Source organism: Ceratotherium simum, chromosome 3, assembly GCF_057802395.1.
Source record: "Ceratotherium simum simum isolate JZ-2026a chromosome 3, ASM5780239v1, whole genome shotgun sequence".
Classification (NCBI taxonomy): Eukaryota; Metazoa; Chordata; class Mammalia; order Perissodactyla; family Rhinocerotidae; genus Ceratotherium; species Ceratotherium simum.
Window position 1 is genome coordinate 44874293 of NC_141902.1, and position 13737 is coordinate 44888029.

A 13737-nucleotide genomic window follows, 5' to 3' on the forward strand; every position below is an offset into this window, starting at 1 on the left:
TTTAGGACATGATACTGAGGCAAGGCCTTAAATACTAATGTTTCTGTTTAAAGAGAAAAGTATCCTGGGAAGGAACATAAACAAACACACACTATATAGTTTACCAATCGTGGAGTCCACATTCTCTGCCCCTTGGGGAGAGAATGTGAAGACTAAAATTTAGAGGCAGACCATGTCACCAAAAATAAAAGAGAATTCAGGTAGGGAATATGTCAGGACATATATTTTTTTTAAATGGTTAGGTACGACTTTCTCCTGTGTTAAAAGTTGAAATACCAGGGGCTATGCAATCACAAAGGTGTCATGAACTAGGATGTGGCATCATGATTTCCCAATTGTCCAAACAGATGCCATGTACGTCAGAAAATAAGTTGATTAAAGAGACACGTTGGGTTTTGTGGTTGTTAGCTTGCTTGTGTGCAGTGCACGTGAACTTAAGGATCAATAAAGCAAAACTACAAGGCATTTATTTGATCAATATATAGACAGGGAAGATCATTTTTGAAAAAGAAAATCCATGGAAAACCTAAGGAGTTCAAAAAGAGATGCGTTGCTGACTTTGTAAAAACAAACAAACAAAAAGTCACTTGGTAATTCTGACTTTTATTGAAAACAGTAAGCTGATGAATGATAAGATTTTAATAATTAAAGATGCTTTTTGTTATCTCAGTTCTCAGGGCAAAAATACACATAATGCCGTCTGCAGATTAGAAGTACGACTCTAGAGAGAAGATGCAATCTACTGGCAGGAAATAAAAGCCCATGTTTGTAATACCCTAGAGGACAATCACTTAATAACCCAGAATGAATCACACAGGAAGCAGATCTCAGGGTCAGCATAACTTGTCTCCAGTTATTTAAAAAAATAACACACACCTAAGTAAATTTCTCTTATGCAAAAAGATAAAAGGTTTGAAATATCTTGTAAATAAATAAGGTCATTTCTATGAGATTTGTTTTACATTAATTTAGAAGCAAAGCCACAATTGCTGGGGGCTTGGCTGCCATTTTTAAAGTTGAGGAGGTGGTATGTGGCCAGCAACGTCGTCTGGTGAATTCAATGATGGGAAAGAGCCCGAGGTACCTCTCTAGACCTCAGTTTTCTCATCTTCCAAAGATTCTCTGACATTCTCATAGTTCTAAAATGCTATAACTGTAAATATCTGGGAGAATTTAAAGAACGTTAAAAGTAAAGCACAAATAGTGGGGAAAAATATAAGAAAATGCGTTTAATTTTGACATACTCGTAATGCCTTTTTGAAATGGAGAAAGTATATACACTAAAGAACATTACCAAGAACCGTCTTCAGGGCTGATAGAAGGAAAACAAGTAAACTTTTTGAGAAGAGATTAAAGGTGAGGGAGAGCAAAGATCAAGAGGTGAGGAAGAATACTCAGTATTTGTTAAACTTTGAAGGACATGTGGTAGAAAGAAGGATACACTATTGGGCCACAGACTTTTAGCTTCCTACCCCTTGTACCCTGTTAGCCGTGAAGTTGTAAATTATCTCAATGAGTGTCATAAAAACAAATTAGGGACATGTGTGAGCAATAGCAGTGCTAGTTATCTTATCACTCTGTGCTAGTTATCTCAACTGTGCCAGGCACTGTGCTAGCAGTTCACAGGTGTCATTTCACTTCATGCCCACAAGACTGTGAGGCAAGAGTGATCATTCCCCATTTCACCCTGAAGCTTAGAGAGGTTTAATAAGTCAAGTCTACTTGACTCCAAAGTCTGGCACTTCACTCGGGGGACCTCTGATGCCAATACTTATGGTTGCTCCGGTTTCCTATTTTAATTCAAATCAGCAGGCTTTCTCCCCAGCTGTAGAAAGCACAGGGGTCTTGCTCAATACGGTAGGTACAAACTTTCCCACAGCAACTACAAATTCTTTACTGTTTATTTTGGGTACAGGCAGTGCTTTGGTTGGTTGAAAGAGCTAAAGAACTAAAAGCACATGAACACAGTCTAAAAAGAATTAGGATTCTGGAGAACTATGATAGACATCATGCAGGGCATACCTAGGGTAAATGAGGATTTGTGTACCAATTCTAAAATGACAGTAACCCCTGAAACTTGAAAAGGGAAATTAGGGCAAACAGCAACAATTATTTTTCATACTCCTCTTATAGAACTCATTACTTTAAATAGGTTAAGGAAAGCATTTGTGTTCCTACATGGATGATCAAGCTAGAATGCGTTAGGAGGAGAAATGACAATGCTGGCTGGCCTCTTCAGGACGGATTCAGTAGACCCTCTCTGCTACCAAACATGTCCTTTGGTGTCACTGTCAAGGCCAGACTACAAGGCTGGACAGATTGGAGTTCATGTTCAGTATTGGGCTCACATTGCAGCTGCTAAGTGCCAGGCATCTTGCATGCCCCCTGTTTGCTGGTGAATCCACAAATAGCCATCTGTGGAACTTCTTGGGGAAAGATGGGGCTCTTAAAATTTGGTTTACTTTTAAATGGTGGCACCATGGAACTAATACATTCATTTCAAAATAACTATACCCAAAGCTGAAAGATGAGGAATTAGTGAAGTCTAAAGGGAAAACCGAGTATCCATTAATAAAGGGAAAAAAACAATGATTTGATATTCTGTAAACCTGGTCACTCACTCTATATCTATTTCCTTCCATATGCTTCAAAGAAGTTCTGAAGGTAGGTTGTCTAGGTTCGACATGCTTAAACATTTTGAGTCATTAGTAGCCAATGTGAAGATACGTAATTATGGAAACGTTTTTAAGAATGGGCTAATTGAAATAGCATTTAGCTATATATTTCACACACAAAAAATTTACACCAACACCCAAGTGGAGGAACTTGCTTAAATATTTTAGATGTCAGTAAAGGAAGCAATGATTACACAGAATAACTTCAGAACTTTATTTCCTTTAGGATAGACAATTATTTTTCCTTTTAAATATTTAGTCTGGAGATTAAAACAAATCAACACTTTGCAGTAACACCAGCTGCCAAATTTGGATTTTACTACTGTTCCATACCTTTCTTGGGTTTCTGGGTTATGTGTCCTTTCATTTATGATGCTAAATTTTATTCCTCAATTGGAAGTAAGAAACTAAATGTGATAGACAGAAAAAAATCAACTGTTAAAATGGATTTTATTGCCTCATTTCTGAAGGATATAATCTTTAATAATAAATGTTTTTCAGAAAAGAAGGTAATGACGCGGTTGGTAATAACAAAGTCTGTATATATTCCCCATATGCTTTCTTGACATTACTGATGTTCAATCATTTTGAAAGTCATACTCTGCACTCTTGTTTGCAGGTACAAGAAAAAATGTCATGATGTCACAGAGGAGCAAAATCCTAGCTTCGATGCCCCTCTCTTTTTGCTCTGGTCCAGAAATGATGGAATAGGGAGTCAGGGAATGACCCTCTGCTCTACAAAGTAGGTTTGGGGAGAGAACACTGGCTCAGTCCCACCCAATTCATGGGAAATGAGCACCATGTGGCCTCTTGGTAGAGTGAAATGGCAATTCTCTTTCCCCAGCTAAGCGTTCCCTCCTGAGTTTCTGCAAACCTGGTTGCTCATTCTATATCAGACTTCGTTGCCTTGGTTGACAGCAGAGTGACAAATAGGCTTCCCCTCATATGCCAAATCCAATTGATTAGTAGGATCTTCCTGGAACTCTGTGTGGAGAAGAATTCTGAGGGAGGGCTGACAACACACGTATGACAGACTTGTTTTTCATGACTTGAATGTTATCTACAAGAAGCTTCTCAGATGATAACTCCATGGCTAATAACACAATGGAGTATTATTAGCTCATCTACTAATCCAAATATTTTTAAAATCAGTGACAGGAAATATTTTTTCAAAACCAAATTTTTTATTACCTGCTGCATGTAGCTATTCACAAATTGTACTAAGATATTTGAAAAAGACATGTAGTGGCTAATATGCTTTACATGGAAGTTAACTCTTATAAAAAGAAGCTTTATGAATCCATACTTACAGGATCCCCTCCAGAGGCAAATGAAATAGACTGCATATGATGATTTGCAATAATCTGGAAAACATAAACAAATTAAACATGTATGATGTTATAAATTAATTACTCCTAGTCATATACAATCTAACAGTAATGGACATACATGTGTTTGTTTTGGTTTTGCCTGCTTAGCATCCCTTTGGAAGCCACTCCACCACATTCTATAATAATCTCATTTAGACCAGGAGGTTCAGGTGGGTTTGACATGTCGATTTCACTGCCATTCTCCTTGCAGGTGGATACACGATCCAGGCCTTGCCAATCAGAAAACACCATCCCTCTGGATACAGCAAAGCCAATCAATGTCTTTGGGTTGGAACTGAGGCGGATAATAGGAGAGAATGCATCTCTCTCTGCCATTAAGGACTGTGTACACCCAAAGCTTCTGGGAGCCATCTTGTGCTGCCATGAGGGAAAAGCCTGCAGGAAAAGGAAGTTTTCTCTCTGGAGAAAATCAGAACTGAGAGTTAAAAACGGGAAAAAGTCTAGTGGTAACATTTGTTTCATCACTTCAACCAATACATTTACCCCCTTCCTTTATCTTTTTATGTATTTTTAAATTTTATTTATGTTTATATAAGTTAGTTTGAATTGGGTTTCAATGATTCACCACCAAAAGTCTCCTGACTGGGCTGGCCCCATGGCGTAGCGGTTAAGTGCGTGCGCTCCGCTTCTGGCGACCTGGGTTCAGAACCCGGGCATGCACCGACGCACCACTTGTCAGGTCATGCTGTGGCTGAGTCCCTTATAAAGTGGAGGAAGATAGCCACAGATGTTAGCCCAGGGCCAGTCTTCCTCAGCAAAAAGAGGAGGATTGGCATGGATATTAGCTCAGAGCTGATCTTCCTCACAAAAAAAAAGAAAGAAAGAAAAAAAATGTTTAAAAAAAAAAAAGTATCCTGACTAAGGCACTAACAGTAAGACTTTCAGTACGAAGTAAGACTATCCAAGAGGAACTGCATTAGCTAGCCAAGAAGATTGTCTTTTTTACCTGAGATTCTATTTGGAAGCCCCAGTGTAACGGCCCGTTTGCAGAGATGTATTTGTCATACTGTTTTGAAGTTTCATTAAAACCCCAACTGTGCACCTATTAGCTAATCCTGTCTTCAGAATCTACTACAGCTGCTTATATAAGAGGACCAAGCAATTCTACTCTTAGATGTATGTCCAACAGAATCCTGTAAATATGTGCACCAAAAGATATTCTAAAGAAAGATAATCACCGCCTTGTTCATAATAGCCCCAACTGGAAACAATCCCAATGATGACCATTGTGATATTCAACCCATGGACTACCACACACAACAACATATATCTTGGGCAAAAGAAGCCAGACACGAAGAATTATACTGCATGGTTTAAATTATTTTATTCTGTTTGAAGTCAGAATAGTGGTGACTTCTGGGGCAAAGGAAGAGACCACAGGTGGTTTTCCGGGATCCTGCAAATGGTGTTTCTTGATCTGCGTAGTGGTTAAACAAATACGTTAATTTTGCGATAATCAAGCTGTACACTTATGATTTGTACACTTTTCTATATTTATGTTTTCTAAATTTATATTTCAGTTCAAAATAATTACTAAAAGCAAAATCAATATACAAAGATCAATGTCATTTGCACATATCAGCAAAAGCCAATTAGAGACTGTATTCAGGGGGTGGGTGGGGAAGATACATTTTATAAGAGCACCTACATGTAAAACTAATAAAAATTGTGTAAGGCTTTTTGGAAAACTTCACTCAAGGATATAATTAAGACTTGAACAAGTAAAAAGATATGTATCACCTTCATGGATGAGAAGACAATATTGTAAAGATGTCAATTCTCCCCCAAGTTAATCTATAAATTCTGTGCAATTCCAACAAAAATTCCACCAATGTCACTCAGGGAAATTTTCATGCTGCTTCTAAAATTCACATGGGAGAATAAATGTACAAAAAGAGATAAAGCCATTTTTTAAAGAACAAAGGGACAAGATTTTTCCTTATCAGATAGCATGACATATAAAGACATATTCAAGTTGTTTCTAAAATTCATATGAGGGCCGGCCCCGTGGCTTAGCGGTTAAGTGCGCGCGCTCCGCTGCTGGCAGCCCGGGTTCGGATCCCGGGCGCGCACAGATGCACCGCTTCTCTGGCCATGCTGAGGCCGCGTCCCACATACAGCAACTAGAAGGATGTGCAACTATGACATACAACTATCTACTGGGGCTTTGGGGGAAAAAATATTAAATAAAATTAAAAAATAAAATAAAATAAAATTCACATGGAAAAATAAATGTCTAAGAAGAGCTAAGACAATTTTTTAAAGAACAAAGAGACGAGATTTTCCTTATCATCAAGCATATTCTAAAACTACAGAAATTCATTAGAATACAAAGTCTAAAAACAGACTCAGGGCTGGCCCCGTGGCTTAGCGGTTAAGTGCGTGCGCTCCGCTGCTGGCGACCCAGGTTTGGATCCCGGGTGCGCACCGACGCACCGCTTCTCCACCCATGCTGAGGCCGTGTCCCACATACAGCAACTAGAAGGATGTGTAGCTATGACATACAACTACATACTGGGGCTTTGGGGGAAAAAATAAATAAAATTATAATAAATAAATAAATAAATAAATAATAAAAACAGACTCACATATTCATGGACTTTTAGTCTATGATAAGTGTGGCACCAAACAGCAGACAAAAGGACAAATGATTAAATTAGTGGAGTTGGCTGAATTAGCTATATATATGAAAAAAATATATAAACAAATTCTGTCTTTTGTGTGTGTGTGTGTGAGGAAGATCAGCCCTGAGCTAACATCCATGCCAATCCTCCTCTTTTATTTTGCTGAGGAAGACTGGCCCTGAGCTAACATCCCACCCGATCTTCCTCCACTTTATGTGGGACACCGACACAGCATGGCCTGACAAGGGGTTTGTGGGTGTGCGCCCGGAATCCGAAACCAGCAGAGCACACGCATTTAACTTCTACGCCACGGGTTAGCCAAACAAATTCTGTCCTCATACTACTTATATAAATAAATGTTTGATTCATAAAGATCTAAAAATATATTAGAAGACAAAGATAGAATATAGATCTACAAAGACAGAAACAAAGATCTACACAAACATTAGAAAATAAAAGATTATGCTTGTGATCTCTGAGGTAGGAAAAATCCATCTTAACAGAAAGAAAAAGACATACAGAAAAAAAAACCTTAAATTTTATTACATCAAAACTCATTTTAAAACTTTTGTATAAGAAAAGACCCTTTGAAACAGGACAAACAACAGGCAGGCAGAATATATTTGCAACATGTAAAAAGTATTCATATAAAGAGTTTATGAGGATTCCTACAAATCAAGAAGAAGAAACTCAAATAAGACCAATAATTTTCAGAATAAGTAATACAAATGTTTGATAAACATATTGAAAGATAATCAATCTCCAAGAAATCGAGGCTATGGAAAACAAAACAAGATACCATTAAGTTGATAAATTTGTTAAAGTTCAACAAAAGCATGTGTGGCAAGGGTATGGATCTTCTCAGACACCGCTGACTAGAGCTTAAATTTGTACAGCAACTTTGGAGAGCAATTTGACAGTATTTATTAAAACTAAAGTATGTATACCCTACGATTCCACCTTTCCACTTTTGGGTATTTAGTCTAGAGAAACATTGGTGGATGTTCATTTACCTATAGTTTATAGTATCAAAAAATTGAAAACTATTTGTGCATAGTTAGGTCAACTATGCCACAGCTATACGAACGGAACGCTATGAAAAAATATATATCTTTGTATACCAACAAAGCTAAATCTTCAAGATATTGCTGAGGGGTTTTTGTTTTGTAACTTGAAGACAGTTATGAGACGTAAAAACACACACACAAAAAATAAGCTTTTTACACGAATTCATAAAAATCTATGTAAACGCAAAGAAACAGGATTTGAAGAATACACACCAAATCGGTAACAGCAGAAAGTTACCTCCTGCGAAAAGAAATGGGACCCCGTATCTCTTCACTATAATTTTCTTTAAAACGTACACAGATAATATGCTTATGTGTGAATTTAACTTTTTTTTAATGAGGAAAATAGAAGAGGTGAATGGATCAGTTCTTAACATGTCGATCTGTGGTTGAGAACACTGTGTGATTTGGAGGTGTGGATTTGTAAGTCATTAGCTCCTAGATAGATAACAGGTAGTGAAAACCTTGGAGCAGATGCGATTGCCTGGAGCGGGGGGAAGAGGAGGAGGGCGGGGGGAGGAAGGGGGGAGGAGGAGGAGGACGCTGGGTAAGCGTCGTTACAAAGGCTGTGTAGAGTATCTTCAAGTTTACAGCATCAGCAGAACGGTTAAGTGAGGCGGAGACTAAGCAACGGGCTAGTATTTACAGTCTCTAGGCATGAAGTTCGACACAATGGATACCCAGACCACCGAGCCACGCTGACGCACCCTACAGAACAGCAACCAGCTCCCGCCAGATCAGGGTGCCAGGCCGGAGGCGGGACCCCCCAAGCGGGGGGTCGCGCAGACGCACGAGGTTACGCAAGCGCACGGCGTTAGCGCACGCGCACAGCCGCACGGCCGCGTAGCTCCGATCTTGCTGAAAACGCTGTGCGAGAGGTTGAGCTGCTGGTGCGATGTCGGAAATGAACGAGCTGTCCGAGCTGTATGAAGAGAGCAATGACCTGCAGATGGATGTGATGCCTGGCGAGGGTGACCTTCCGCAGATGGAGGTAGGCGGCGGGAGCCGGGAGCCGTCCCCGAACCCCGCCCGCCCCGGGGCCCCGCCGCAGCTCGAGGAGGAAGGCCCGATGGAGGAGGAGGCGGCCCAGCCAATGGCGGAGCCGGAGGGGGAGCGCGGCCTTGCTAACCGGCCCAGCCCCGGGGAGCAGCCGGGCCAGGTCGCGGGCCCCGACTTCGAGAGCGAGGACGAGGGCGAGGAATTTGACGACTGGGAGGACGACTACGACTATCCGGAAGAGGAGCAGCTGAGCGGTGCCGGCTACAGAGTATCTGCGGCCCTCGAAGAAGCCAACAAGATGTTTCTGAGAACATCCAGAGCAAGAGAAGCAGCCCTGGATGGCGGGTTTCAGATGCATTATGAGAAGACCCCGTTTGATCAGTTGGCTTTTATCGAAGAGCTTTTTTCACTTATGGTTGTCAATCGTCTGACCGAAGAACTCGGCTGTGATGAGATTATCGATAGAGAGTAGTTAAATGCTGTTAAAAGAGGAGGAAGCTACTTGAGGAGAGACCCAACATTCCACTGTCTCTTGGGTTCATTCCAGATAGTTCCATGCCAATGAAAAACTTGATCTTCAAAAAAAGTCTTGTTTTGCAGAATAGAATAGGACAGTGACTGTACAGTTGCGAAAAAGGAAGAAAATTGTTGAAGAATCTTAGGACTGTTAAAACCTGTTTTCAAGAATGTCCTGAAAACACCTATGGCTTTGACTTTGTTGCTGATCCAGAGTATTTTCCTTGCATTGGGGAAAATATCTTTCATATTTCACTGTAAGGGATGGTTTTGCAAGAATAAGTCATGACCAAGACAAACTGCCAGCGCAAGAGCCCACTGATATATCCAACGTAGGACACAAGATGAGTTTGAGTTATTTGGACTGAAAGCCTATTGAGAAAACTTTGAAGATTCCACTTTGTGATCTGTCCAAGCCACAATTATCAAAGGCTAAATTTTTAGTGGAAGATAAATTGAGTATTCTTCAGTATCCCAAAAAGAAATATGTATCACGTGTGCTATATCTTAAAATGTGTTTCCAAGAACATCTGAAATTTTGTTTGTACATATATCTTGATCATTTATAAAGCTACTATGATCTATAATTCAAGAAAATTCATTGTCTTAACCATTTTTAAAAGTCAAAAATTAAGATGTTAATAAAGTTTCAGATTTAGACTTTAAAATGTATGTGCAAGTACAAAGAAAACAAACTATTTCTAACACCCTTCTATACTAGAGAAATTTTCTGTTTTACTTGCTCTCTGTTTTTCATTTAACTGTACAGGCAAAAGACGGGTTGAACTTCATAATTAAGAACTGTTAAGTGAAAATTGTCAAGTAAAAGAAAAGCCCTACATCTAAAAAAGACCTGAACAATTATGCTGTCAACCTTTAAAAGTTTTAAACCTGACTGGAAATCCACCTCAGTATTTGAAGTTTCCCTCTGTCTCCTCCTCTAATTAAGCTTGTTATTGGTTATGCACCAGCATTTAAGATAATAAAATTTCTTGTTCTGTGTATTTTGTTTGGCTAATAACATTGCATACATACTTTCTCTAATGCTTTATATTGGATTATACTATTTTATTGTATTGCAACCACTTTATGATATAAATTTAACCACTATTTATAAGGGAAAGTGCTCGAGCTTCAAATACCTGCTGTAGATTAATTTGTGGAAATTAAACTTAATGAATTCCTGTAAGAGAATTTACCAACCTGGGAAAGCCTGCCCTATCAATGAGCATGTTGCTATAGTTATTTTTTTAAGATGCTGAAGTTCTGTGAGAAGAGGAATCATGTCAGAGGGCTGTGCCCAATAAAACTGAGTATATCAGTGGGTCTTATCATGATTAATCAAAAGGTATCAGATGTGCCTGCTTTGTTATGGTAGTAAAGGCCACATCCAATACAACAAGACAGCTCAGCCTTATTTATGTTAACGGTCATCCTGTCTTGTAGGGAGAGAGTTTCTTTTCTGTAAAATACAGAACTGACAAGGATGATCATCATCAAACACTAGCTTGGTGGGGAGAAGGAGAGAGAGATAGGGGAAAGATTAGACAGGAGGTAAAATGTTGGTACTTAAACATCTTAATCCTATTGCCTCTCCCAAGTCTCACTTCTTCATTGCATTTTCAGAGAACTTGTAGCTGAAGTCAGAGTCTGGATAGATAATGAATTGCGTGTGTGATGTGAAGGAAAAAAAAGGATGCCAGTATACAGTGAACCGACCGGTTGCATTTACCTCCAGATAAAGATGCCAGGAAATAGGCTCAGAAAAAAACTAAGGTCTACAAACTGGGAGGTGTGAATCTTCTGTTTCTCTCTGGGACTGAGCAGGGAGCAAGAGGAGTGGAAAAGAAAACCACTCCCTGTTGGTTTTGAAGGCTTATTCGGGGGAAAGAGAGCTGGACTCTGCAACTGGCTCCTCTGATGATTGGTTTATTGGTCTTAAAAATAGGCAGTAACCTGAGAGACCACTGAAATTAATACTTGTTAATATTTACTGAACGTGGAGAATGGTAACATTTTAACACCCCATTTAGGGGTGTAAAATCACTTGTATTTCTTTTAAACCTTACAGTTATCAGACTGAAACCAGCCTACCTGGTTCAAATCTGGGCTTCACTACTTACTAGCTTTGTAAGTGTATAAATTAATCTCTCTGCCTCAGCGTCCTGAACTGAAAATACGGGTAACTGGATGTACCTTATAAAGGAGGATTAAATGAAGATATACATATCTACATATATGATAGATATGGTATCATACATATATCATATATGTATATCTTCATTTAATTGGAACTAAAGAAAGGAGTTAATTCTGATCCTGATTTTGTGAGGTGGAGGAGAGGGCGAGGACGTGGAGTGGAGAGGGAATTTAAAGAAGCATATGAGTATGTGGTGTGATTTGGGGAGAGCTTTCTGGATCCATCCATATGTATTATAAATGTTTGCTTAGATCAGATGTCCCACATTGGCTGTCTTAAGGACACAGATCTATTTTGTTTGGCTCATGCTTATAATTTTAATTTCTTAATTAGAGACCAACATCTCATAATCCAGAGAGAGTAGCAAAACTCCCAGATATCCATCTTTTTTTTTTTTTTTTTCAAAAGTGGAAAATCTGGCAGCCCTTGACTTATGGTGACATGGGAAAAGCATCTGATTCACTTCTACATAGGGAAAGTATTCTGTTTGCTGTGTTCCCCAGTGTTGTCTCTCCAACACGGAGGCCCAGGGGCACTCAGTGTTTATCAATGTGCTTGCACCGTTGTTTTTTTTGTACCTGGACAGTTTGCATCACCTGCCAGGCCTCTGTAGATATGGCCTGCTTCTCTTCATGGAGACTGAAGGGTGTCTCTATTTTCTGCCTGTTTTTACCTTCTTTATCTCTTTATTACCCTTCTCAATTTCAGTAGCTATTAGAGTTGGTGGTAGGAGTGTAGAAATGAATAAAGAAATAGTGGAAGTGGGAGCTACTGAGACTCTGACATTTTTGCTTAACACCCTAAAATACTATATTAAAGTATGTCAAGGAAGTCTGTTGCTTGAATTTTTAAAACAAGGAATATACAAAAACCCCTGTAACTTGCTTTTCCAAAATGTATTTTCCAATCCCAAAATATGGTAAGTTTTAAAAATCGCAAGCATTACGTGTTTAATTTTATTTTGTGTCTCTGAGGTTCTATGAGACATTTTCTGGGAGTGAACGGTTATGTTTTTGATGTTGTTCTTAGTGGCTGAAGATGAATGTGACCATCTGACCTATAAATGCTCTGTCATCCATGAATGTTTCTATAAACTTGAACCTGTTTATGTTTTCAGTCCAAAATATATCTTAAAAGTTAAATGGTGGGGAAAGGCATTAGTATTTATTTGTATTTATCTTAGAACTTCAAAGGGTAGCTTTCTTTAAGGAAAATTTAGTTAATAAATCCCTTTCTCATGCTACATCCATAAGGTCATTTCTCTGCTGCCTAGTTACCGTTTTGATGGGACATATAAAGCTTCTTGAGTTGAAGCATCAGAGTGGCACATCATTTTTTACACACTCCCCTCTCTCCCCCATCAAGCCATTTCTCCCACACCTGCAGAATAGTTCAAAATAACTTTTAAAAGTCAGCCCCTGGATCTGAGATTAATGAGATCCTAACTTTGATCCCTACTCCAGCAACAGGCTGAACACAACTCCATTCCATGACACTAGTGCCGAAAAGATGTGAGTCACTCCCAAAGGTACCTCATTGCTATAACTACTGGTCGTGGAAGCCACTCATGCCCCCTGTCCCTCCTTCTCTTCTGCCTGAAAGATTATGGGTCTGTGGCAATACCACCTCTAATTTCAGTGGCCTCAAAAAGGGTAGTGGAGGGGAAAGGGATGCTGAGAATAAACTACGCCTCCTACCACACACACCACAACCCTTTTCTTCCTAAATTCCTCATTCACTTCAGTCACCCCATGGAAAGAGCCGTTTAAAAAAATGCTCATTAGATTCTGCACATAAGGCTGTCACCATGATGGCTCTAGCTTTGCCTATTCTTCCTCCCCTACAAAATGCTGAGATGATTCAAGGGCTTCTATACTCAGTGAGGTCTCATAACTAAAAACATTGAGCATCCCTGGTACCACACGTGGGTGAAAATTAAAAATAAACTTTACATCCACAACTGTCTTGAGGGCAAAGCACCTGAAAGACTGAATGAGTTTCACTTTCTACCCAGAGATGCTGCATCTTCCAAGTACAGAGCAAAAGTCCTGCCATTATGATACCAATGGTATCACCTCTCTGAGATGACCAACCAGGACCCAACTAGACAGGAATCTCTTCTGAACTGTTTCATATTAAGCATTTTGCTCTATGGTGTTTTATACTACTGTGTAAGCAATATATTTTATTCTGCTTTTGAATTTAGAAAATAAAGCACTCCATACATTAAAACCTTAAATATTAAGAACCTCAAGTCACTACATA

The 13737-nt window shown here is 39.3% G+C and overlaps 2 protein-coding genes across 2 annotated transcripts in view; one reads left to right on the plus strand and one right to left on the minus strand.

Moving 5' to 3' along the window:
• The window catches only part of SHC4 (SHC adaptor protein 4), a 124689-nt gene that overhangs the window by 42434 nt on the left and 68518 nt on the right, over nucleotides 1-13737 (minus strand). Inside the window, exon 5 of the mRNA XM_004421552.3 lies at nucleotides 3986-4039. Within this exon, the coding sequence (XP_004421609.1) occupies nucleotides 3986-4039 (54 nt within the window). The remainder of the gene's footprint in view (nucleotides 1-3985; nucleotides 4040-13737) is intronic.
• On the plus strand, nucleotides 8417-10276 carry EID1 (EP300 interacting inhibitor of differentiation 1). Its single transcript, XM_004421553.3, has one exon. It carries the CDS (start codon nucleotides 8653-8655, stop codon nucleotides 9226-9228), a length of 576 nt encoding a protein of 191 aa, XP_004421610.1. The 5' UTR covers nucleotides 8417-8652; the 3' UTR covers nucleotides 9229-10276.